Below are 22,951 nucleotides of genomic sequence, written 5' to 3'. Positions count from 1 at the left end.
CAAGATGCACGACGGGGATGTGGTGTTTGCTATTGTTGGTGGCTCCATGGATGACTCGGTCTTGGCTAGTGAATTGTGTGGTATTCGGTGTGGGATTTTTTTTTTTTTTTGGTCAACAATATGAAAGTTTCATTAAGAAAACAAGTCATGTGACAAAGGACACGAAGACATAAGGGAGGGGGAGATAACCACTGTCGAAAAAATTTAAACCGATTTGTTCCTCTAATAGAATGAAAGTCTAAAACAAGATGAGAAATCTCAGAGATGAGACTTAAACACATCCAGTCAAGCGAGTTTATAACTCCATGTAGGACCTGAACAGCAGGCAAGAAATCTGAGTGAACATGGATTTTGGAGATCCCCAAAGACTTCGCTAGAAAGAGGCTGTCCCTAAAAGCTTCCAATTCCATAAGCGCAGCTGAAGCACCTTCACTACCCACACATTGGCAAGCCACAAAAAAAGTGAGTCCCAAAGGATACATCCTCTCCCGGTTAGTATCCCAAGAACCATCTACAAATAAATTAAAAAAATCAGTTTCATTATCAGTTCTCTCCACTCGAATAGAGGGCCGCTCATCCCTAGAAGAAGTAGTGCCACAATATTCTTGAATCTCTTGGGAATCAACCAAATCTTGATGAAGGATATTCTTGAGCTGAAGATGAAGTTCGTGCAATGCATTATGGTACACAACATGAGTTGTACTTGAAGGTTGAATACCTTCCAGTTGATTTGCAGAAGTATGTCCAAGAAGGAGAGGTAGGGGAGAAGACTTTAACGTATGTAGTTTGCTTTGTAGTCAATTTTTTATTTATTATTATTATTATTTTATTATGATTGGTAATTTAAGGTTTTAACTACGAGGATAATTTGGGGTTTACTCTGAAATATCCTTCAAATGAAAGGTAGATTGGAATTAAAAAAAATAATAAGAGGGAGGGATTTGTCTTTTAGAGGGAATACAAAGGTTATTATCCGGAGGAGCCAAATGTCATTTGCTTAACTAGGAGGGAAGGTAAATGACATTTTCAAAAGAAAAGAAGCCAGACTTTCTGTTCCCTACCGTTTTCTGCTACGAGAAGTGACGAAAGTTGTAAAGGATCCAGAAGTCGGTGATTCCTAAGGATCAGCGACCATAGGATTCTCAGCCTCCCGCCAAATCAAAAGCTCCGGTTCTGTTAATGGAGAATAACTGTAGATTTCAAAGGAATAGGTAGGTGAGGTTATTGAGTCTTCTACGCTTCTCATCAGATCCAAATAGCCAAGAGCTGATATGGGGTGAGGTGACAGAGCTACGATACCGTTTTCTCCTCACCTTCCCCAGCAATGGCGTGGGCTCTTTGTGCCTTCACCAGCTTCCCGGCACCAGTTCACAAAGCAACTACTATTACTGCTAAAACCTTAGCTTCTATTCCTCTTCGCTCTCCATCAAAACGTGGGAAGAGAAAGAATCATTTACGCCCTAAGATTTTGAAAACCCTAACAAAACCCTACAGTACAGAAATCCTTCGTGACCAGCCGCTTGAGTTTCACAATGAAGGATTTTTCGACGAGGTATCACACGATGTGATGCGACAAGTAGAAGAAGTAGGTGTGGAACTAGAGTTGCAGTCACCCGTTTCTTGTGCTCCTGAGACTGCCGAAGCTGGAGTTTCTAATGTTATTGGTGTCGTTTCTTCAAGGTCAGTGCTTGAATTGGCATTTTGTTTTCTGGGTCTTTTTATTTTTCAAACGGTATGTACTGTTTGGGTGTTGGGTTCTGCTGATATGGGGCGCGAGAATGGAAATGAAACGGAAGTGGAATCGTTGGTTTCAGACCCGGAGATGGAAAGCGGGAAGAAAAAGGATTTTCTGTCGAAAGGAAATGGCCAAAACTTTCTTGGCTCTAAACGTGGGAACGTAGTTTATGTAGATAAATCTGAGCTCGAAGATAAAATAGTTGAAATTAGGGCGATGGCTAGGGAAGTTAGGGATGCTGAAGCAAGGAAGTTGAGGGTCACTGATGTGGATTCTTCTTTGGAAGATGCCGTGGGGAATGATAGGAAGGAAATTAAAATTAAAAATCCAATTCAAGAAGAAGTAAATGAGCGATTGGTTAAGTTGCAGAAGAGGCAGGAGAAATCACCAATGGCATCAATTAGTTATCTGAGTGATTCAGTGAAGGTTGAAGATAGAAAAGATTCAGAGAGTTCTGCAACAAAAGAGAAAGCTCGGGAACTTGTATTTCAGAAAAAACACAAGTTCAGAAGCTCCCTGGCTGGCTATAAAAATAAACCAAAAGGTTTTAATGGTTCAAAGTATTCTAGTTTGCCTAAAGATAATAGAAGAGAAGCTTCGATCAGCGATAAATCTCCAATTGATGGAAATAATCCTATTGGTAGTTTGGATTCATCAGACCAAGAAAAGCAGCTAGACCTATCCCATAGTAATTCTCGGGAGACTGAGATGAAAAAAGAGTTGCATGGCTTGACTGATGTGACATCGGGAGAAAAAATAACAGCGGGGTTCAAAAGTAACCAAGGGAGAAAAGAAACTCTAGACAATGAATTGGATTCCTCCCAAACTGATGATAAGAAGTTGCAGAAAGAGGGGGTGAGTTCAAGAAGGGAGATTAGGAATGGAATTGATAATTTTGGACCCGGAACTGGTAAGGTTCCTAAACCTTATCGTATGTGCTGAATGAGCTCTGATCTATTTAATTATCATTCTGCTTAGTTTGTTTAGTTTTTAACCGATTAGCTTCCTTTGCTGTTTTCTTTTAAACATTTTTTCACCTACTGATGTCTCATTTTCCTAGTCCATTGGTTATTCATATGTTGCCTGAAACTTCATTAGAAAGTCTCTGTCAGTGTTAAAAGAATCTTGGGTACTCCTAAGAAGTTGTATGGATAGAACAAATGGAGACAGTATTTGACACTGCATACTCTTTGAATTATTCTGGTTCAAAATTCTTTTTTAGGTTTGATCAAATATTAGGCATAAATATTTACTAGTGTTATCCAAAATTTGGTTTGAACAAGTAATTTGTTCTGAACAAGTTGGTTGCTGATATTAGTTATATAATTGTCATCCATTCTGGCATAATACATCAATAAAAAGGGGGGCCCCGGGCGCCCCCCGCGCGGGGGGGCTCTAGGCCCCCACAATGCCACCCATCCTGTCATAATACATCAATCATTTATTTATTTATTTATTAAATTGGAAGGAACTTTGATCGGGGGCTCTTTTTCTGCTTCTTGTATTTTGGATGATCAAGTCCAAATTGGTCTACTATAGTGAGGCACTGCACTGGCTGTAAGAGAACAAGAAAGTGTTTTTCTCGCCCAAAAGCATAATTGCAGGAGTGATTGCTTCAGGGTTGTTTCCACTCCAATACATCGTAGTTCCATTGGAGTTTTACATTGATAAAATAGCCCATCTCATGAAGCTACTTGCAGTTGTTTATGTTGTATGTGTAGGAAGTAATTATCACAAGAGTTTGATGGTTCACTGAGTTAAATGCCAGTAACCGCTTTCCCAGTATCTCTTCTAATTTTATTTATATGCCTTGTTGAGTATATACTAATACAAGATCCATCTCATGACAGTCCAAAAATTCTTCTGCTGTATCATTAGCAGACTTCTGAGAACACGAAATATCACAATATTCTCAACTGTTTCCGGTTTCTTGTTACTTCTTACAGGTGGTTTTCGAGAAACCAGTGATGAAAAAAAGCATTTCACTGGGTTAGTAAAACCAAGAGAGTTAACTGAATTGACGACACAAGCATCTCCAAGCTCAACAAAAGAAAACCAGAGCACTTCCAGAGTGTCCAATACCCAGGCTTCATTGAGTAACAATGGCATTTCCACTCTGCCTTCAGAAAGTAGAAAATTTGAGAATGATCTATGGTGGTTGAAGCTTCCTTATGCCTTAGTAAGTGCATTGCTGCTCCCCTGATCTTCTTCTCCACTTTCTTTTTATATTTATATTTATAAATATTAGAGAAAATGTCAGAGCCCAAAATAACACCCTTTATTTGTTGGTACCTCATTTTAAGTTTCGTAAGCACACAGTTCCAGTTTTGTGAGAACCAGTAGCACTAAAGTTAAAAAGACCATATACCCATGTGCATATGGATTAAATTGAAATGAAAAGACCTATATATATTCCATTGGTCATTTTCCCAATTAATTGGTGCTTCCGTGCCACTCCTTCCTGCTGTTACCCTGGTCTTCCTTCCCTACAACCACGCCTCGCATCTCTTCTTCTTATCATGTCTCAAGAGAAACCTGCAAAGGCACATGATCTCCTCCGGTTAGATGAAACTCTAAAAAGCTATAAAAAAAATATAGAAAAGCCCTGGGATCACGTTTCTTCTCTTTCACTTTTTCTCTGCAACTATGAGATTCAAAAACACCCACTTTTTCTGAAAGTTTCTCAGAGACTTCCTTTATGAGACAGCAGAGAATTTTCTCTTTCTTCTCTTGCTATAGGAGAATAGAGGAGATCTTTTGTTTTCTTGACCAGAATGTTACCTTACAAATAGAGGTTTAGGTTTCAGACAAAGAACAGAAAAACTATCCATCACTCCATCTGTTATTCAGATATGATCATCAAGCATCTCTGCTGATGTTGATAGAGTTCAAGAATTGAGGGCTTTTGTGACCTTGATGAAAGATCTCTTAGGTTTCTTAATATGTGCTGAGGAAGAACTAAGGAAGAAAAGATGTAGTGGAAGTAGAAAAAAGAAGATGAAGGAGATAGTTTGAGGATCGAAAAAATAAAATAAAATAAATAAGGGTAGGTTGGTGCTGAAAAGAAATCTAAAGATGATTTAACAGAAATCACTTAATAGATTTGATTAATATGTCCAATGCAAGTCCAACTTTGGGGTGTCTATGCTTATGGACTTAAAATGGGGTGTCCGCAAGTGAAGGGTGCTACTGTGGAGTGTCTCTGCTATTTGCTCTAAATATTAAGTGGCTCTTACAGGGTTTCTAGAAGGCCTATCTTATGAATTTTTCCTGCTTCTCTTTCCAGGGTATTCTTTTGCGTAGAGGTTCTGGCCATGATGGACAAAAGGGCCTTTATTCCCTAAAAACTGGTTCGGATCCACAGGACACAAATTACTCGTCTTACACTGTTGCTTTTGAGGACCGCACTGATGCTACTAACTTCTCTTATTTACTGGAAGCATTCTTTGAAGACCTCGATGATTGCAGTGCCGATGTTGTTCCTTTACCCATAAAAGTGAGGATCTGAACTTTGTATTGCATTATAACTTTGCTTGTCCACTTAATTATCTCCTGTTCATCAGCCCAGCACACAAAAAAAAATAAAAAATTTGAAGATTGCATTTTTTTGGTCAAAGCTTCATGGGACTCTGTCCAAACAAAGAAGGGCAGGTGTGTTAGTGGGTACTGTCATATTGTATTTCCAGTTTTGAAATCTGGAGATCCTGTCTTTTGTATTTATTTCTTTAGGACACAATCATGGGTTCAGTAAAACACACCAAATATACACCTCTCACTTGGATGGTATGTATTCCTAGGTGGGCTTCATGCCTAAGAGTGAAATGATGCTGCCTACTTCCTGGCCACCTTTGTTCATAATCTTCAAACTGCCCAACAACCTATAGCTCTTAGGTACTCATGCATAATGTGTTTGCGAAGCACCAACTTACTATGCGTTCCTAGGTGTGGTTCATTGCCTAGGAGTTATTATTCTGCTTACTATTGGGCCACAGTTTTCTGTGCGGAGTCCTCAAACTGCCCAACAGATGACCCATAGCTAGTAGGTGATCATGCATGCTAAGTTAACAGAGCACCAACTCACATCCTGTTACCGACTGCTAAAATTATCTCTTGACTGCCTACTAGAATTCAACCTAGAGTAGTAGCAAGTATGGGGCATAAGATTAATGCAACTCTAACCTGAGATTTCAGCTTGACAATCATTGGCCAGACTTTCAAGGTCAACACTTCATTGTAAAGGCGAACCAATCTATCCTTCATTGTTGACTAAACTCGAAGTTAATATAAATCATTGTGCATTTGAATTGGAGCCAGGCATTCATCTAATAATTGGTTTTTCTTTTCTTCTTATTCTTCTATTAATTTTTTCGTGTGATGACCTTTTCAGGAGCTGAGCGAGTCAGTCCAGTTGAATGGAAGGAAGGTTATTGTTGTGAGGAAGGGACAATTTAAGCTTTATGCTGGGCAACCACTAGGTGAGGTTGAGATGGCTTTGCGTTCCTTGATACACTAACAGAGAGAGAAGCATGGTGATGAGGGTGAGGGGTTCTGGGAAGATATATTGCTGACTTCCCTTTGCTGGACCAGTTTCACTACATGCTGACATGAATCTCTTCATTAACTTGTTCCTTTCCATGGGATATAAGCACTTTCTGAAGTTCCAATCGAATTTCCGTCAATAACAGGAGTTCCATGGTCATGGTAAGTTGACAAAGCGTGTGATGTTTTCAATGTAATACTCTACATTAGGAGTGTTATGTTGTGGAATACCATAATCAAGGCACTTACAGTATAATTTGTTGATTTATAAAGTTCACAAAAGTCTACATAAAATCTTACAGCCAATCAGACATCTTGGTAAGACATGCGCACGGATTTTTTTTTATTTGCTGTAGGGCTGCAGCGAGTGGCTAGGATTTTGCCAAAATAAATTCGACTATTGTGAGTGAAAATGCAGGGGCATACATGTAAATATGAGGTTTTGTTTTTACAATTTACATTCAACGGTTTAATTGTTCAAAATTTACAAAATAAAGTCCCTGGCTATCCCCAATTTCCAAACCCTAGGTGCGAGTAACTCTTCCGTGACTACAAGAGGGAGAGTGTGAGACTGAATGGTGTCCCCATTTTTGCTAGAGAAAATGGAGGTAGCAGAACTTGCTTAAGTCTTTGTAACTGGAGGCCAACAAGCACCTTGGTTCCTCTTTAAAACCACCAATCCACTTCAGTAAATTTCATTTAAATGCCTCACAGGCATCTCTCTGAAAAAAATGTACTAATTATAAACCCCCTTTGGTCAAACATGATACGGATAAAAGATTAAATCCAAGCAAGAGAAAGCGATAGACAGCAATAGACGAATTCCACCTTGCTTTAAGGTCATCTACATCCATAGGAATAACAGAGAAGTGAAAACATCAATGGAGTCACAAGCAAGAAACATAAAAGGATAAAAAATAGAAATAAATTATCTTCTCCCTGTTAGACATTGGTCTCTCACTCTCCATCTCACAGTTGCAGAAGAATGCGAATCACTTGGGATTTGGGAAATTAGGTATTGAGTTGGGCAGGGTCAGGAACTTTATTTCTGTAAATTTAGAGAAAGCTGAACAGTTGAATATAAAAATAAAATCTCATATTTACATGTATGCCTCCGCATTTTCAATCAGAACCATAGAATTTATTTTGATACACGTGGTAAAAATTCTAACCACTCGCCACTGGCTGCAGTAGCAAATTAAAATCCCGCTGCACACTACGTTAGAAGTACGTTCACAACTTTTTTGGGGTAATTGAATCATGTCTAATGCTATATATATGTTTTTTTTCCGACCAAAATGATATATATGTGTTAAAAATGGGCTTCAACTCTTCCTAAACCCTTGGGCCGGAGAAATGAAACAATTTATGGTTTTCATGGTTTCATTAATGAGCTTTGATTTTCCTTTATTTCATTTTTATGGGTAGAAAATTTAGATTTTCTTTACAAATTGATACAGGTGGAAATAGATCTAAACCATCAAATTAAAGTGGTTTGATGCAATGGACAACCTACGTCCACTGTTGAAGAGCTCTTTCAATAATTTATTGATTAAGTTTTGTCAATGCAGGGTTGTTAGAGTCTAAAATCCATACTTCTCAGTAGAGAGGTTATAGGTTTGATCTTTGCAAACGACAAAGCTCCCTTTGAAAATGTAATCAAGGTGCACGCAAATTGGCTCAGATAAACCTTAGATACAGAAGAAAGAAAAAAAAAATTACTGATCGAGGTAACAAACCTCTTGTACAAGTACCATAGGGAGTCTTAGATTGACAGCCTCAACTCTAAGTTCACGTATTCAAATTTTGTAAACCTTTGTCGTGGTAAGATATTGTTGGTATACAACTCTTATGAGTTTGAAATATAACAATTCTTATCTTTTGCTCGTTTTGGTCTTGTTGGTATGAGATTCTTGAAGATTCAAATTCAAATTACTGATTCAATTATTGAGAAGTTCATTTGCATTCAAATTCAAACCCAAATTGTTGGGGAATCCATATGCAATTGATACTCTAATACACATGGATATAGGTTTAAATAATTCTAAACCATTTGTAAACCAGAGCTCAAAGGCCTCATTATGTAGAGACGGGCCTTGCAGAGTAGAATCGTTTTTATTCCTGGTACAAAGGCATTTTTTATATACAAAAATTGGGGAAGAGATATTACATATGCAGTCGACAAAGGTTGAACCCATGACCTCCCCATTGAGAAGTGAGGTTCTAACACTCCAGGTAGAATCTCTTTTCGTATACTGAAATGGATCCAATATTGATCCAAGCTGGTGACCAACCAATACCATGATGACATTTGCTTAGTGATATGGATAATAAATTTGAAGATGCAAATAAGATAATAATAAAAATTGGTGTAATCAAGGCATAATTGTTCTAGTGGTTGAAACCAACACTTTTTAGTGAAAATGTCGTAGGTTCGATTATCGCTGAGACATATTAATTGTTCTAGTGGTTGAAACCAACATCTTTTAGTGAAGGGGTCGTAGGTTCGATTAATGCGCATATTAATATCCCATCCCCGGCTTAATAAAGCCCCATTGAACCAAAAAAAGAAGAAGAGAAAAAAAAAAAAAAAAAAAAACTGGTGTCAGTTCGGTGTCATTAGGGTAAAATCGCCTGTGCCAAGGAACCGATACGGATTCTTCCGAAGACAAGCAGAATAGATCGTTGACATGTTTCGAATCAGAGTTTGCGTTTTAAAAGTTTAGCCTTTCGTTTCATTCTCCCTCCAAAACAAGTTGAGGCATTGAAGCCTCAGAGCTTGGGGAGTCGAGTCGACGTCGCTCTCTGAAATTTGCAGGCTTTGATTGGCCTCAAATGGAGTTGATGCACCATTCTTCCAGGTTTCTTCTTCCTACAATCCCAGCAGACACCAAGCCCAATCCAATTTATGCTCTGGTTGTGCTTAACCAGCGCCTCCCCCGATTTACTCCTCTCTTATGGAAGCATGGTACGATATTTAATTCTCCTTTCTCAATAGGGTTTCGTTTCTGCTTTTATTTATTTGATGTTAATTTTCTGTTTTCTTGATGGAATCGTCTGTGGATCTCAAGTGTTAGCTTTTCCTTGTTTTCGTAGAACAGCACAGCTGCGTCTTTGTGCCGATGGGGGAGCTAACCGCATATATGATGAAATGCCTGAGCTATTCCCCCAGGAGGATTCTCTGAACGTCCGAAACAGGTTTTCATTTTCTTTATTCCTTTTTCCTTTCTAACAGTTTTTTTTTTTGGTGAATAACGAAATATATTAAAGTAAGAAAGAGAATGTACAAGGGACCAACAATCGAGAGGGAGACTGGAAGATAGAGTCCAGACCCCAGGTAACAACAATGAGCCTATTCCTTGGGGTGCCCGCAATAGGGGTGGGGGAAAAGACAAAAGCCTAGAGGGAATATCAAAGTAGATGGCTTTCCAAATTATGTCTCGAGAGTGAGATTTGGGAGTCCATCTCCTCAAGTTATGCTTCCACCAAAGGTGGTGGATGATGGCACAAAAGACAACCTTACCAACCCGATCACAAATATAATAACCTGACCAAGTACGCAATATCCAAGACCAACTCGAGCAAAACCATGAGAGCAAGTACGCAATATCCAAGACCAAATTGAGCAAAACCATGAGAGCAGTGCGAACAAGGCCAAATAGAGGAAATGGCTTTCCCCCAAAGGTAACTAGCAAAGGGGCAAGTGAAAAAGAGACGGTCAAGGTCTTCCAAACCATTTCAACAAAGCATACAGTTAGGGTTGGCTGGGATATGGCGGCAAATGAGGAAACTTTGGGTGGGTAGACCAAGGTTTAGGACTCTTCAAAGGTTAAGGGAGTGACGGGAATGTGCCCTTTAAACTAGACTAGGGGTCCCAAGGGACTGGGGGAGTGGGAGCGGAAAATGTTCCTTTTTAATAGTTGAGAATTGAGAAACATGAATTTCCCTATCTAAAAGATTTGGGTTATTGATATTTGTTGAATGGTTCTAGATTGGATATCCTTTCATTAGGGGAAGGACGTACTGAGTTGGCTATAAAATCTTGCATTTTGAAAATCCTGATTTTGTCTAATTAAACTCCCTGAAAGGCCTATTCAGTACACATGATTGGAACCCCAAGGAGGTAATTTGTGGAGTTCGACTCATAATCTTGGGCCACTGAGTGTTTAATAGTCTTCGCTGCTTTTGGGGAAAGTTAAATGGTTCTCATTCAATCCTTGTGTGACTAAGCAAATGCGGTTGTGGGTTACCAATTTCTGTTATTCTCCCAGTTCAATCATAGTAAATAATTCTTAATTACACCTGTTAATGCCGGGGTAGCCACAACACATAAATACTTATGCTTGTGAGTTTGCTTTACCATTTTTGTGCATTATCACTTTGTGCACATGTGGGTCTCAGAAAGTTACTAATTCACATAATTACTATTCTTGGCTATTCTTCCTCGTATATTAATATTCATGTAATTAATATTCTTGGCTATTGTTTGTAATATATTGTGTTGTATTTACCCCGCTAACTTACATATAGGTGGAAACCAATTTTATTTTTTCCCAACTACTCACATGAGGAAACTTAAAGTCCTTAAAGCATGTGATTTGCTATTAATTTAGTATTGAATGCCGTTGCATTTGCAGACGAACTTGAATTGTACCTTATGGTTAATTCCTGATCTGAACTGATATCTTCAGTTTAAGGGCCCTACAGATTATTTCTGTCATGTAATGGGTTCACAGCATAGCAACATTTGCTATCTAATTTATTAAACAATGCAATTAAAGAGCACAATATTGGAGAGGTATTCTAGAATTAATGCTGAAACATTTCCTTGTGGTTCTTGTTGTATGACCTTGTAAAATCTTGATCTGCATCCTTGACTATATGCAATTAATTTATGTACCTCTTGCTTTTCAGAAGTTTCTTTGTATCATGTATTTTCTGTTTTTGTTCAGGTACAAGCCAGATGTAATCACAGGAGACATGGATTCAATTAGAACAGATGTAATGGAGTTCTATGCAGATATGGTAAGCCAGCTATACAGTTTCACTCATTAACTTTCTCCCTTTGACTGCAGCTTCTTTCAGTGGATATACTTTTTTTTTAAAATGATATAATTAGAGAGGATTAAATGCGGATTTACTATTTTAAGACTTTGAGTGAACATTTATGCAATCTTGAAGTTGCTTCTCTGTAGAACTGGGGTAAGGCTGCATACGTTATAACCCTTTGACAACTCTGCAGTGGTAGGAGCTTCTTGCGCTGCGTATGCCATTAATTATGCAATCCATTTCCTCATTTATTGGGTCATAAGTTTGAGTTGCGTTGGCAGGAGTGTTGTGTATGGGTTACACCCTTATATAGTTCACTTGCAGCAGAGCACCCTTCAGGAGTGATAGGATGCTTTTTCTTCCATTTAGATAGTGGTGAAGGAAAAGAATAGAGTGTTTCATTGTGGGATATGATGGCCTTTGCATCGTTATTTTGATATCGTCCATTCATGGTTGCCCACGGTGCAATGGTAACGTTGCTCCATTGCGACCTACTGGTTGCATGTTTGACCAAGAAACAGCCTCTTTGTGAAGCAGTGGTAAGGTTGTGTAAATTATGAAATTCCCCAGACTCCGCAGTGGTGGGAGCCTCATGCAGTGGGTACAGCTGCTTTTTGTCTGTTCACAGTTGACCACGTTGCTCTAGATGGTTATGTCTTCTTAATGGTTACAGGGTACCAAGATACTGGACGAATCATCTGATCAGGACACAACAGATCTACACAAATGCGTGTCTTTTATCCAAGACTCTAAACCAGAAGTAGATAAATCTGATGTAAGTGACGTGCTTGTATTTAAAAAAAAAATATATATATATATATATATTGTTAGGGATTGATTAACATTTGTGTTGGGTCTACCCTATTTCCAGAATTTCTCAATTTTATTCTATAATTATGACTAAGTTCTTATCTTTTCGGTGTTCAAATTCTTTTTGTTGACACAATTACACTAATTTCATATTTTAACTTTGGCTGCAAGCTTAAATATTGCTTAAAAATGGTTCCATATTCTTCTTTGCTTAATTTATAGTAATTTATACCTTTGTTGATCCCCTAACCACCATGTCTTAAAACTTTGTTTCTTGATCTTATTGGCTGCTTGAAACTCTTCATCCTACCACAAAGTCTCCTGGAGAAATGACATTTTTCATTCCGATTTGCATAGAACATCATCACAGGCTTCTTAATATAAGTAGTCATCTCATGCCACATAGTATTTGTGTTTGCCTCAAAGTTCTACTTTAATTGTTTGTTTGCTTTGTCAGTAAATGATTTCAGACTATCTAATTTTAAGCTCCACTACCTTATCCTGGGGAAAATATTGATGTAATAGCTAGGCAGAACTGAACCAGCTTCAATTGAACCAATTGGGTTAGGTCAACTTGGTCCGGCTGTTCCTCTAGAAGGACCAAGGAGAGGCCAAGACAGTGTCACAGCCCCTTTATTTGGGTCTTAATGAGAATATTATTAGAAAGATTGGACAGGACCCACTTACATCTATAACTTTGGAAGATTGAATTTATTAGATTTTATTTAGTTTCAGTTCCTGTTGTTTCCCGAGTTTCTAAAAGTTAGTTTTCGTTTTAGTATTCATGCATGTGGCTGAATTATAAAGCCTAGTAGTTTCTATTTTGTTAGTGTCAAGAATATTGGCTAAATAACTCACTAAACCTTAGTTTCTATTTTAGTGATCAGGAGCTTCAAATTTTTGTTGAGGAAACTTCTGCTTTATTAATATGTAAGGCTGATTTTAATGAATAGATTTTTTGAATCTTTGTTTTGAGTAAATTCTTTTGTTTCTTGTGGTTGAAAAAATAATAGTAACTGCAAGCATACGGTATAATGCAGCTAACAGCTCAATCTGAGGGAAATATACAACTTCACTTCACTCACTTATGCAATGAGAGATTGAGATGGACTATGTGATTAATTAAATTGAACCAACAATCCTAACACATATTCATTTAGCACAAATGATAACGGTCTTAAATAACACATCTAATGAAATTAAAAGTTGGAATGAAAAATTGAAGTCCTCACCATTCATTGTCTAACAAATAATGATAAAACAATAAAAACAAATAAGTTAAAGCAATAAATAAAATGGTCCTTAATTAGAGTGTGACACAACTGTAGGCATCTCTAATCAAGGATCCGTGGGGGGAGGGGGAACAAGAAAGAACAAGAAAATATAATAACTGAAAATTAAAATCCTAGATTAAGAATGGTAGGTAGTCAAAAGAGGGAAGTGGAGGGTATAGAGAAGAAAACTGACAAAGCCTACTTACTTGAAACTTCAATCTTGAATGATGAACATGTGGTTCATTTGAAATTCTACCAACCCTAAAACCAAATTTGAAAAGATTGGATATGAAGTCACTAGGCCTAGAGAAAACAGATCATGTAAAAAGTTTGTACTTGAAAGAAATGCTTTGAAGACTTGTATTGATCAAATATAAAAAACTACTACTTGCTTGAATAAAAAAAAGCTACGAAGACAACTAGTTGCATCAATTACATTTAAATAAATTCAACCCTTGACATCATGTCTAAGAAAATAAACTAAAAGCCAAAGAGGAATATAAAAAGAGAAAAGCCTAATTGCAAATAAAAGAAAATGTGCGAGTTACAGGAAGAGAGGGGTATATATGAAGACAAGGTTGGGAGAGAGAAGATATGGAGGGAAAAGGTTAAAAAAAAAATGTGGGGACAAAGAAAGGAAAAAAATAGATAATGTAGGACTACGTGAATAGAAGAAAGGAAAGAGGGGAGAGAGCATGGTTCAAGAACTCGCTCTCGACACCAATCTCACCAGGCCAAAAAAGCGAGATCTCGCTCGAGATGTGGTATTTTTTCTGGCAAACTCAAGGGCCCATCTCGGGGGTTTTAAGGGTCAGGTTGGGCTCAAAGTTGGTATTTAGCCTATTTTAAGCCTTTTGAACACGCTAGTGGCCTTAGATTTATAAAAACAACCTTAGGTATGAATTCGAACTCAATCCTAAGTTTGAAATCGAAATGTTGTAGGAATGAATATGCAAAAGTTATAAAACATGAAATATAGAACCATTAGGACATGGAAATGAAAAGCAAGTGATGAGATACATCAAATAACTTACATAGCAACAAAATTCCATCTATATGAGTACAATAGAACATCACATTCTCGACCCTCGAGCAACCATCATAAATTCATAACAAAAGTGTTGGCTATGGTTCATGCTTCACATTCTGTTGTGAACGACCTTCCCATGATGCACCTAGGGCCTATAGAGGCCTTATATTACTTTAGGCCTTAGGATTTCCTTTGCAGTTTGGGTTTGGGTCCATCAATAGTTGTTGTGGGGAAAATGTCACATCGGTTGAAGATTTACTTGAAATGGGCTTTGATTGATCTTTCTTTGGTGTTGTAGATGTGCTAAGAGTAGTTGCAACTGCAGATCCAACTAAATCGGCAAGAAATCCGGTGAAAATTGAGAGTTTCGGCTCTCTTGTTCAAGTTAAGGGTCTTAAAAGGGTGTGGTCGGACTAGATCTCGATCCAACCTAGATATTGTGGCGAGAACTTGAGATCTCACAAGATCTTGAGTGAGTTGTGAGAACTTTGAGATCTTGCAAGAGATCTTGTCTCACCTTTTCAGCAAAACAAGATCTCCCGACAAGATCTCTTGCGAGATCTCAAACCATGTGGAGAGAGAGAGAAAGAAATAAGGAAAGAGGGAGAGAGAAGGAAAATGGAAGTAAAAAAATAATAATAGTAACAATAAGTTAGCGTGGGATTTACAAGGCAGTGGAGAGATGAAGCAAAGGGAGAGAAGTGGAAGGAAATCAAGAATAAAAAAAAAAGAGATTTAGTGAAAAAAATCTTTTATTTACTTATTATTATTATTATTATTTTTTGTTTCCTACTTTTTCTCCTCTTTATATTGCGCATTGTTCTTGGTGATTCTTTCTTTGCAGCCACTTTTGTGTCAACGTTGAGTTCAACTAACATTCCTTCTTCTCCCTTGATCATATTTGACTTCTTTGATGCTGACTATGCCCTTGGAAAAATTTATCTGGTCTAGGCTTGCATTTCAGCTCACTTCTGATCCATTCTTCTAGTTTGCACCAAAAAGAATAATTGCATTTATAGGTGTCAAAACCAATGCATATTTTTAATGCGTCATGTCTACCTTGCTCATGATTAAGTCCTCTTCACAACTACGAAAAGAAAACTTATCACTTTATGTGTGAATTTGCAATATGACATCCTATAGAATAGCCTCTAAGCTCCAATAAATCCAAAAACCTGTAAATAACATAAAAACCCGGAGGTAGCTATAGTTTAAGTGCATAAAACATATGCTGTATGCCCTAAGATTTCTCACATAAATGTGCTTATCACCTTGCATGAATGATAAGAAGGGCTTGGGTCTTGTTGTTGAGAAATAAACACCTAGGAATGAGGAACCTAGCTGAGAGAGTCGAGTACTCCTATCCAGTTTTTTGGGGTGAATACTCCTGACCTTATTTTCCTATTTTGCTTCTTGCTGCTGCTGATTTTCTGTTTAAGTTCCGCTTTGCTGAAGACTATAGCTGTTTTTGCTGAGTGAAGGAAGGCCACCCTTGAAGTGGTTGCTGCTGCTGTTGAACCTGAAGAACCATTTAAACTGAGAACAGCAACAATTCATGTTGCTATTAAGCCTGCTGCCGATCCCCTACTTAGCTCAAGTGAGTGAGTGAGAATTGGACTGATGAACTTTTTTCTTCCCCCTTGGTTTATAGACCTTTCATTCCATATCACAAACCATGGTGTTTATAAACCTTCCATTACATCTCACATTCCCTTCATCAAATCACCATTCCATGCATCCACCTCTTTATTCCCCCCATTAAACCACTAATTTTCTATTTTCAGTCCAACTCCATGACTTCCAATCTAACGCTGAAATCACACTAAGTTTGCCTAACTGTTTGCTACCACTTAAGGGTCCTATCCAAGGCTGATCAGTCTTGGTGGCTGGTTTGTTTGGGACACTTTTCCTAACTCTGATATGTGGGTTAAACGGGGCTAAGCTGATCCTAGCTTTTAGCTTTACATTATTTGGTGTTAGAGCCCTACTGGATGAAGCTTATCTTCACTTACTCCTTTTTGATACCATGTAGTGAGGCATATATCCATGACTACCACTGTATGTGGTTATACTCTCATCAGGTACAACCTTATAGTCCCTACCCAACAATCTATCAAACCTTTTGGGTAGGAGGAACTTTACTTGATCATTATGCCCATTTATTAAGCTAAATTAAGTGTGCCTCTCTCTTTTCAACTCAACTGTTTATAATAGTTATATCTTAAACCACAACAAAATCTAAAGTTGACATCCCTTCCTCATTCCTTTCTCTATAACCATATCGTCCATGTACAACTTCATAGCCTCCATGGTCTCTCACAACATGTCGATTTAAATCACCCCCTATGACAATCTTTTCTCCTAGACTAAAAGCTTGAACTAATCATTCATTTGCCTACAAATTTGAAATTTGTGATGTTCATCCAATCCTACTTAAGATGTATAAGTTTAAGCACTAATTGTATTGATGTATGTCTTTTTCCAACAGAAACTTTAACGGATATAATCTTATCTCCAACGCTTTCCACCCCTTCATTCTTTAAATCTTTATCCACTAATATGCCCACTCCACTTCTATTACTCTTCCCCTAGCATACCAAGCTTTAAATTTATTTTACTTCTTATCTATTTTCCCTTCCATTCGAACTATGTGAATCCTACTTTTTCCTCATAACATCTATCAATTCTCACTCTAATACTTGTTAAAAGATCTGGTATTCAACAGCAACTCAGCCTTATCCCAACTAAATGTCCAAAACAAAGTAGGGAAAACTGAGGTCCTCACAGAGATGAAGGGAAGTGAAAGAAGTGACAAACAAATGATTTTTTTTTTAAAGTTAGAATAGAATATGAAAAGTGTAAGTAAGAGGAAAGAGGATAGCCCATAAAATCATAGCTATATGCTATCAACATGGTCCCCACATAGTCTACCAAACCCACATCCCTAAAGCTATCTCTCTCTCATCCTTTATCACGAATGGTTCTTGGTCCCCCCTCCCCCCACCCTAGTCTCTCACAAGTCTGGAACTCCCTTCCTTCCCTTTTGACCTCTACTTCTGACTTCACTATTTGGCTTCCCTCCCCTACCAAATCCTTCTCCATCTCCTTCTCCTGGAAGGCTGGAACCATCTTTGGTCGCCCTCTCCCCTTGTCCCTTGGGCCCTTCTTGTTTAGTTCAAAGGCCATATCCCTCGCCACCCCTCACCCTTTGGAGAGCCCTCAACCTTGCTCTCCCCACCCAATCCTTCCTAATTAGCCACCATATCCTGGTTGGCCCTAATTGCACCATTTGTTGGAATGGTTTATAGGACCTTGATCACCTTTTATTCTCTTGCCCTTTCTCCCGCTCCCTTTGGTTTTTTTTTTTTGGTCAATTGCAGACACCTCATACATAGAAGGATATATACTCATCTTTTTGACACCAAGTTGGAAGATGATACGTTTTGGTGTTCTATAAACCAGTTGTGTACCCAGTTTTCTTATCTTTTGGTTTCATTAAAAAAATAACAATAATAATAAAATAAAATGTATCTAACACATCTCAGTCATTTGTCACGGCTTATCTTAATATATTTTATGTAACGTAAAACTTGCATCTGCTAAAACATTTTTGCCTTCTTTCATTCTATTTTCACTTCCACGAATTGCTATCTCTTGCCGTCATTTGTTTTTCTCAATTCGAACCTCTCAGTTTATGATGACATTCAGATATTTCAACGCATCTCAAGGATACACATTCCAGTAAAATAAATTTTTGAGAGAGAGAGAAAAAGAATATGTAATAAGGGAGTGTGATTTTCTCCAGCAACATCACTCTCTCTCTCTTCAATACATGAAGGTGGAGGAGACTTCCAACTGAGGAGAAAGACTCCTTGACAGAGTTACTCCATGAAATATAAGTTTTTTTCATATGAAAAACAACTTCATTTAACTAAAGGCTTTTACAAAGATCTGTGATTGGGAAGTTTCTCGAACCAAATTTACTACTTCTATACATTGCTTGATAAGCCAGGCATGTAAACCATTCTAACAGATGGTCACTCCCAAAACGCCCAAAATATACTTCTGTGGTGTTTTCTAAAAATATAGGAAAGGTTAGTAGCTGGAGGTAAAGGCCAGGCTTTAGAATTGGTTCTAAGTAGAAGATCAAGAGTTTCTTGCTCATTACAATAGAGTTTCTTGACCCAGATCTGAAAAAGTAGTGCATGATCTACCTGTTGACATACTAAGACATTCTGCAAAAAGCTATCAGAATCAAAATATAACTTGAAATGAACTCTTCAAGACAAAAGATAAAAATCCACCGTCTGGTACAACTGTGAATTATGAACCACTGCACACATCAAGATAAAAATAACGTGATTATCACACATTAGATCCAATACTAGAAAATAATTGCATTGATCAAACACAAGAGGCTGAAAAATTAGCATAATTATCATCTCCAAGGGGGTGAATATGTTTTTCAGTTAGCCATTTAGAAATAAACATCAATAATTTCAAAGGGTAAGGTGATTTTTGTCGAAGATCACCTCATTTATCATCCACCAAATAAAATAACTAGCAATGATAATAATAGAAAAGATCCATTGAAATATGAAGTTGGAAAATTACCTTATAATGCTTTCACTTTCTGTTCAAGTCGGTCTGAAAGTTTCCTCAGATTGCTGGTGATCACCCACCCCAGATGTTTCAGCTTCGATGTTAACGTTGTTCAATCTATCTATAGTCATTCCTAGGGATGAAAGCATCATCTTTTTCTTGAAGATGAAATCCTGGAATACCATGTACGTTTCATATTCATCGTTGTTGGCACATCGTATGTCCAACTTCTGGCTTACACTGGGTACCTGGTGGCAACCCTTGTTGCAGTTGCCATTGTTGATGGTAGAAGAATCACCCATAGTCTAGACCTATACCTTATAGAGCATGAAGAAAAAAAGGAAGGATCTACAACAAGGGTTTACCGCCCAGGTACCCAATACAAGCCAGAAGTTCAACCATGGACCCAAACCACAGCAACTCAACAACGTGTATTAACAAAGATGTGCCTACAAAAATAAATATGTAACCTGGCAATCCAGGATCTCATCTTTAAGAAAAAAAGATAATGCATTTTCTCCCTAGGAATTACTATAGATGCATTGAGCAAAATTAACATAGAAGATGAAACTGATGGGCTGGGAGAATACCAACAATTTGAAGAAACAATGTCATCCAAACTGGATCTTTGAGTGATAGGATCGACCATCCTCCCCTATTATCTGATATTAATCAAAGCACACAAGGTGGATTACTGACTTCCATGAGCTTTTCGGTCTGATTCATTTTGAAGCACATATACTTGGGGGATGGGTACGTGTAAGGCGGATGATTTCAAAGTGAACTTTACATTCATTAGATATAGAAGATCGCCAAGATTAATGATCCGCTATCAAACTTTTCCGATTCCAACAGCTTAGATTCAGATAGTGGAGATTGGCGGAATACTTCGTACCAATAGAAAAGGTGATATCAAGAGAGATCAAGAAAGTGAAGGAGATGGAAAGGCGGGGGTAGGAGGAGTTGAGGATTGTGCACTCCTCCAGAGGAGCGGCCATGAGTAGGCCATCCAGAGAAGCAGGGGAATGGGTGGGTGGACTGCCTAGGCGAAGAGGATCGGTATTTAAAAGAAGAAGATGGGTAAGCATATGGAAAAGTGGTCTCTTAGCGAGTAAGGAAAGCAAAACCAATTAGGAAATAAATTACTTAAAAAATAGAAAAAAATGAGAATTTGCTAATGGGACTTCCACTACCTGCCTAGGAGGAGAAGATCAATATTTAAAACGAGAAGATGAGGAAGGAGGTGGAAAGGCGGTCTCTTAGCGAGTAAGGAAAGCCAAACCAAATAGGAAATAAATTACTTCAAAAATAGAAAAAAATGAGAATAGTTAATGAGACTTCGATTACTTGTTGCCTAAGGAATATTGGGATTCGGGGTAGAGGATTGTGCGCTCCTCTTACTCCTCTACCACACGTTCAAAAGGGAGGCCTACCTCTGAGTATGATAAAATGGACCACAGGTGGGCAAAGGTGGGCCCCCCCCCAATAAAACATGTCGAGATTGGAATTGGATCCTGAGAAGCTTTTCTGGCTCCACTATTTGTGACCAAGTTGGTAAGCTAGTCTTTGCTACCACTATACACCACTTGTAGTGGGAGTGCAACCTTAGGAGATGGACCTCCAAATCTTGATCTTTGGACACGATTTGGAATGCCATCTGTTTTGATGTCTCCTCTAGGTTTCTCTCTTTCCCCCCCCCCCCAGTTGTTGACTCCCCGAGGAATAGGCTTATTGTTAGCTCCTGAAGTCTCACCTCTTCCTTCCAGTCCTCCTCTTAATTGGAAGTTGTCCCCCCCCCCCCAATATTCCCTTCTCTTTGTATCTTCTTTATTTGTTTAATTGAATTATTTATTCACCCAAAAATAAATAAATGTATCCGTCCTTTCCAATGTGCTGTACCTGAGATTCCTATATGTTACTTTAGTCCTCTGCTTTTAACTTAGCTTCTTCAGCTGCATACGTTCATAGCAAGAGAACTGCTGCATACTTGTCACCTTATACTGCCATTGATATGGCACTTCACCCTTGTGCACTTCACTACACCTGCTTCTGAGTGTAGTGTGTTGTTTATTCTAGTGGGGAATGTTTTACCATAATTTTGATGATACAAGGTTGTAGAATCCATCTAAAATTGTTTGGCTAGGGTTTTTCAGTGCTGCTGCTGACCTGTCACACCAACCCTCTAATATCTGGGATGAGCAGCAGATGTTGCACAATTTGGATGAGTGACAATAATAGAATAGGAGAAATCGAATGTAAATAGGCTTAAGTGGTACTCCCTGTTGTTTCATCTCTGTTTTGCCACTGGGAGAACTTGGATCTGTCTCAAATTTGACATATTTGAGCGGGAGACCTCGGTATTCGTCTGTCCACTAACTTTCAGCACCACCTAACCTGTCACATGGCAGACTTAGATGCAGCGGATCTCCACATTTGGGGTGAGTGCAAACTTCCTCCATTTTTGTTTTTTCATGTATTAATATTTGGATTTTTCAGTTGAGATGTTACCATATATTCCAAAATGATGACGATGTTAAGTTGGAACTCCATTTGCTGGGACTTGGAACTTGATGTTGATCAGTATTTATCCTAGTCAGATCTACACTTACTGAGAATCTGAGATCTGTATTTAGTAACCTCGGTTATTGCAAGTTGGAGTCTTTTTGGGGACAAAACTAAGGTTAAAGAATTCTGTAGTGATGAAAAAAGCTGTAGGTTTTCTGATTTAAACTGGTGATTTAATCCTCAAATTGGCTTTGACTGAATGTAATGGAAATGGATTTACGTGGCCAAGTTGTGTTATGAATTATTTTTTTTGGATTTTAACAGCCAGCCAGCCACCTCACCCGGGCAACACCCCCCCCCCCCCCCCCCCCAAATAAAAAAAAATAAAATAGAACTCTAAGCTTCTCAAAACTATTAAAACAATTGAGGTAAAGAGAAGGGAAATAATAGGCGGAACCCAACATGAACTTCTGGAGTCACAAGACGCATAATTGGGCATATTCACTTTCCCATCTTGTGTGAATCAGGTTCCGAGTTTTGAGAATTTTTTTTGGGTTTCTATTTCCCTGTCACAGTTTTCTTTCCTTATTTTGATTTCTCACTGATTATCCATACCTGCAGTTATGCATTCTTGCAACAGGAGCTCTCGGTGGTAGATTTGATCACGAGATTGCAAATATCAATGTGCTTTTTCATTTCTCAAATCTCCGAATAATTCTGTTATCTGATGACTGTCTCATCCACCTTCTCCCAAGGACTCATCAGCATGAGATTCAAGTATTGTCATCTGTTGAGGGCCCTCACTGTGGCCTCATTCCCATCGGGATGCGATCAACGAAGACCACAACAACAGGACTCCAATGGGATCTCCGTAAGTAAATTCTATTAGCATTGTGTTGTTATTTCATTACTTCGTGTAATTATAACTTTAATCCAGACCTACTGGTGTGTGATCTTAATACATGAATAAATTTGAATTTTGCTTATTTTCAGTTGACACAGAAATGGGGTTTGGTGGTTTGATCAGCACATCAAACATCGTAAAGAGTGAGAAGATCACAGTGCAATCAGATTCAGATCTTCTGTGGACAATATCCATTAAAAAGCCGATGTGAAGTTTAGGTCTTAAGCTGGTCATAGAAATACATACCTCATGCTACATATTTTTGAAATGATGGTTTGCCCAATCCATGGCGCCTTGTGTGGATATAATGTACATTGTTTGTTTTTTTTTGGGAACTTTGCAAATTGCAAATGTTGAGGTGATTCTAGTGTTGGGTTTGTATGCCCCTCTTATCTGTGTTTGTCATTAGCAATTGGATTATTATTTTCATAACAATAACAAAAGATAGAAACATCTGTTGATCAAAGCATATTGTTTGACTGTGTTAAAGATTGTAACTATCA

General features: G+C 38.1%; 2 protein-coding genes across 2 annotated transcripts; both read left to right on the top strand.

The window, feature by feature from the left end:
- The first annotated feature begins 1,046 nt into the window (after nt 1–1,046).
- Nucleotides 1,047–6,901, top strand: LOC149019720 (ABC subfamily C protein). The gene is made up of 4 exons (XM_089153687.1): nt 1,047–2,645; nt 3,682–3,914; nt 5,022–5,231; nt 6,123–6,901. Exons 1-4 carry the CDS (start codon nt 1,325–1,327, stop codon nt 6,246–6,248), a joined length of 1,890 nt encoding a protein of 629 aa, XP_089009813.1. The 5' UTR covers nt 1,047–1,324; the 3' UTR covers nt 6,249–6,901.
- A 2,058-nt stretch (nt 6,902–8,959) lies between these two features.
- On the top strand, nt 8,960–22,948 carry LOC149019719 (thiamine pyrophosphokinase 1-like). Its single transcript, XM_089151089.1, has 6 exons — nt 8,960–9,242; nt 9,376–9,472; nt 11,227–11,299; nt 11,997–12,098; nt 22,166–22,415; nt 22,538–22,948. The coding sequence occupies exons 1-6, from the start codon at nt 9,110–9,112 to the stop codon at nt 22,657–22,659; spliced, it is 777 nt and encodes a 258-aa protein (XP_089007215.1). The 5' UTR covers nt 8,960–9,109; the 3' UTR covers nt 22,660–22,948.
- The last annotated feature ends 3 nt before the right edge of the window (nt 22,949–22,951 follow it).

The sequence above is a fragment of the Hakea prostrata genome, chromosome 4 (assembly GCF_041222555.1).
Source record: "Hakea prostrata isolate BN-2017 chromosome 4, UWA_Hpros_2, whole genome shotgun sequence".
NCBI lineage: Eukaryota > Viridiplantae > Streptophyta > Magnoliopsida > Proteales > Proteaceae > Hakea > Hakea prostrata.
This window is presented reverse-complemented; position numbering and strand designations above follow the sequence as displayed.

Coding starts and splice junctions, on each gene's coding strand:
- LOC149019720 (XM_089153687.1), top strand. CDS start 1,325: ATGGCGTGGGCTCTTTGTGCCTTCACCAGCTTCCCGGCACCAGTTCAC. Junction 3,915..5,021: donor TGAAGCTTCCTTATGCCTTA/GTAAGTGCATTG, acceptor TTCTCTTTCCAG/GGTATTCTTTTGCGTAGAGG. Junction 5,232..6,122: donor TTGTTCCTTTACCCATAAAA/GTGAGGATCTGA, acceptor TGACCTTTTCAG/GAGCTGAGCGAGTCAGTCCA.
- LOC149019719 (XM_089151089.1), top strand. CDS start 9,110: ATGGAGTTGATGCACCATTCTTCCAGGTTTCTTCTTCCTACAATCCCA. Junction 9,473..11,226: donor TCTCTGAACGTCCGAAACAG/GTTTTCATTTTC, acceptor GTTTTTGTTCAG/GTACAAGCCAGATGTAATCA. Junction 11,300..11,996: donor TGGAGTTCTATGCAGATATG/GTAAGCCAGCTA, acceptor TAATGGTTACAG/GGTACCAAGATACTGGACGA.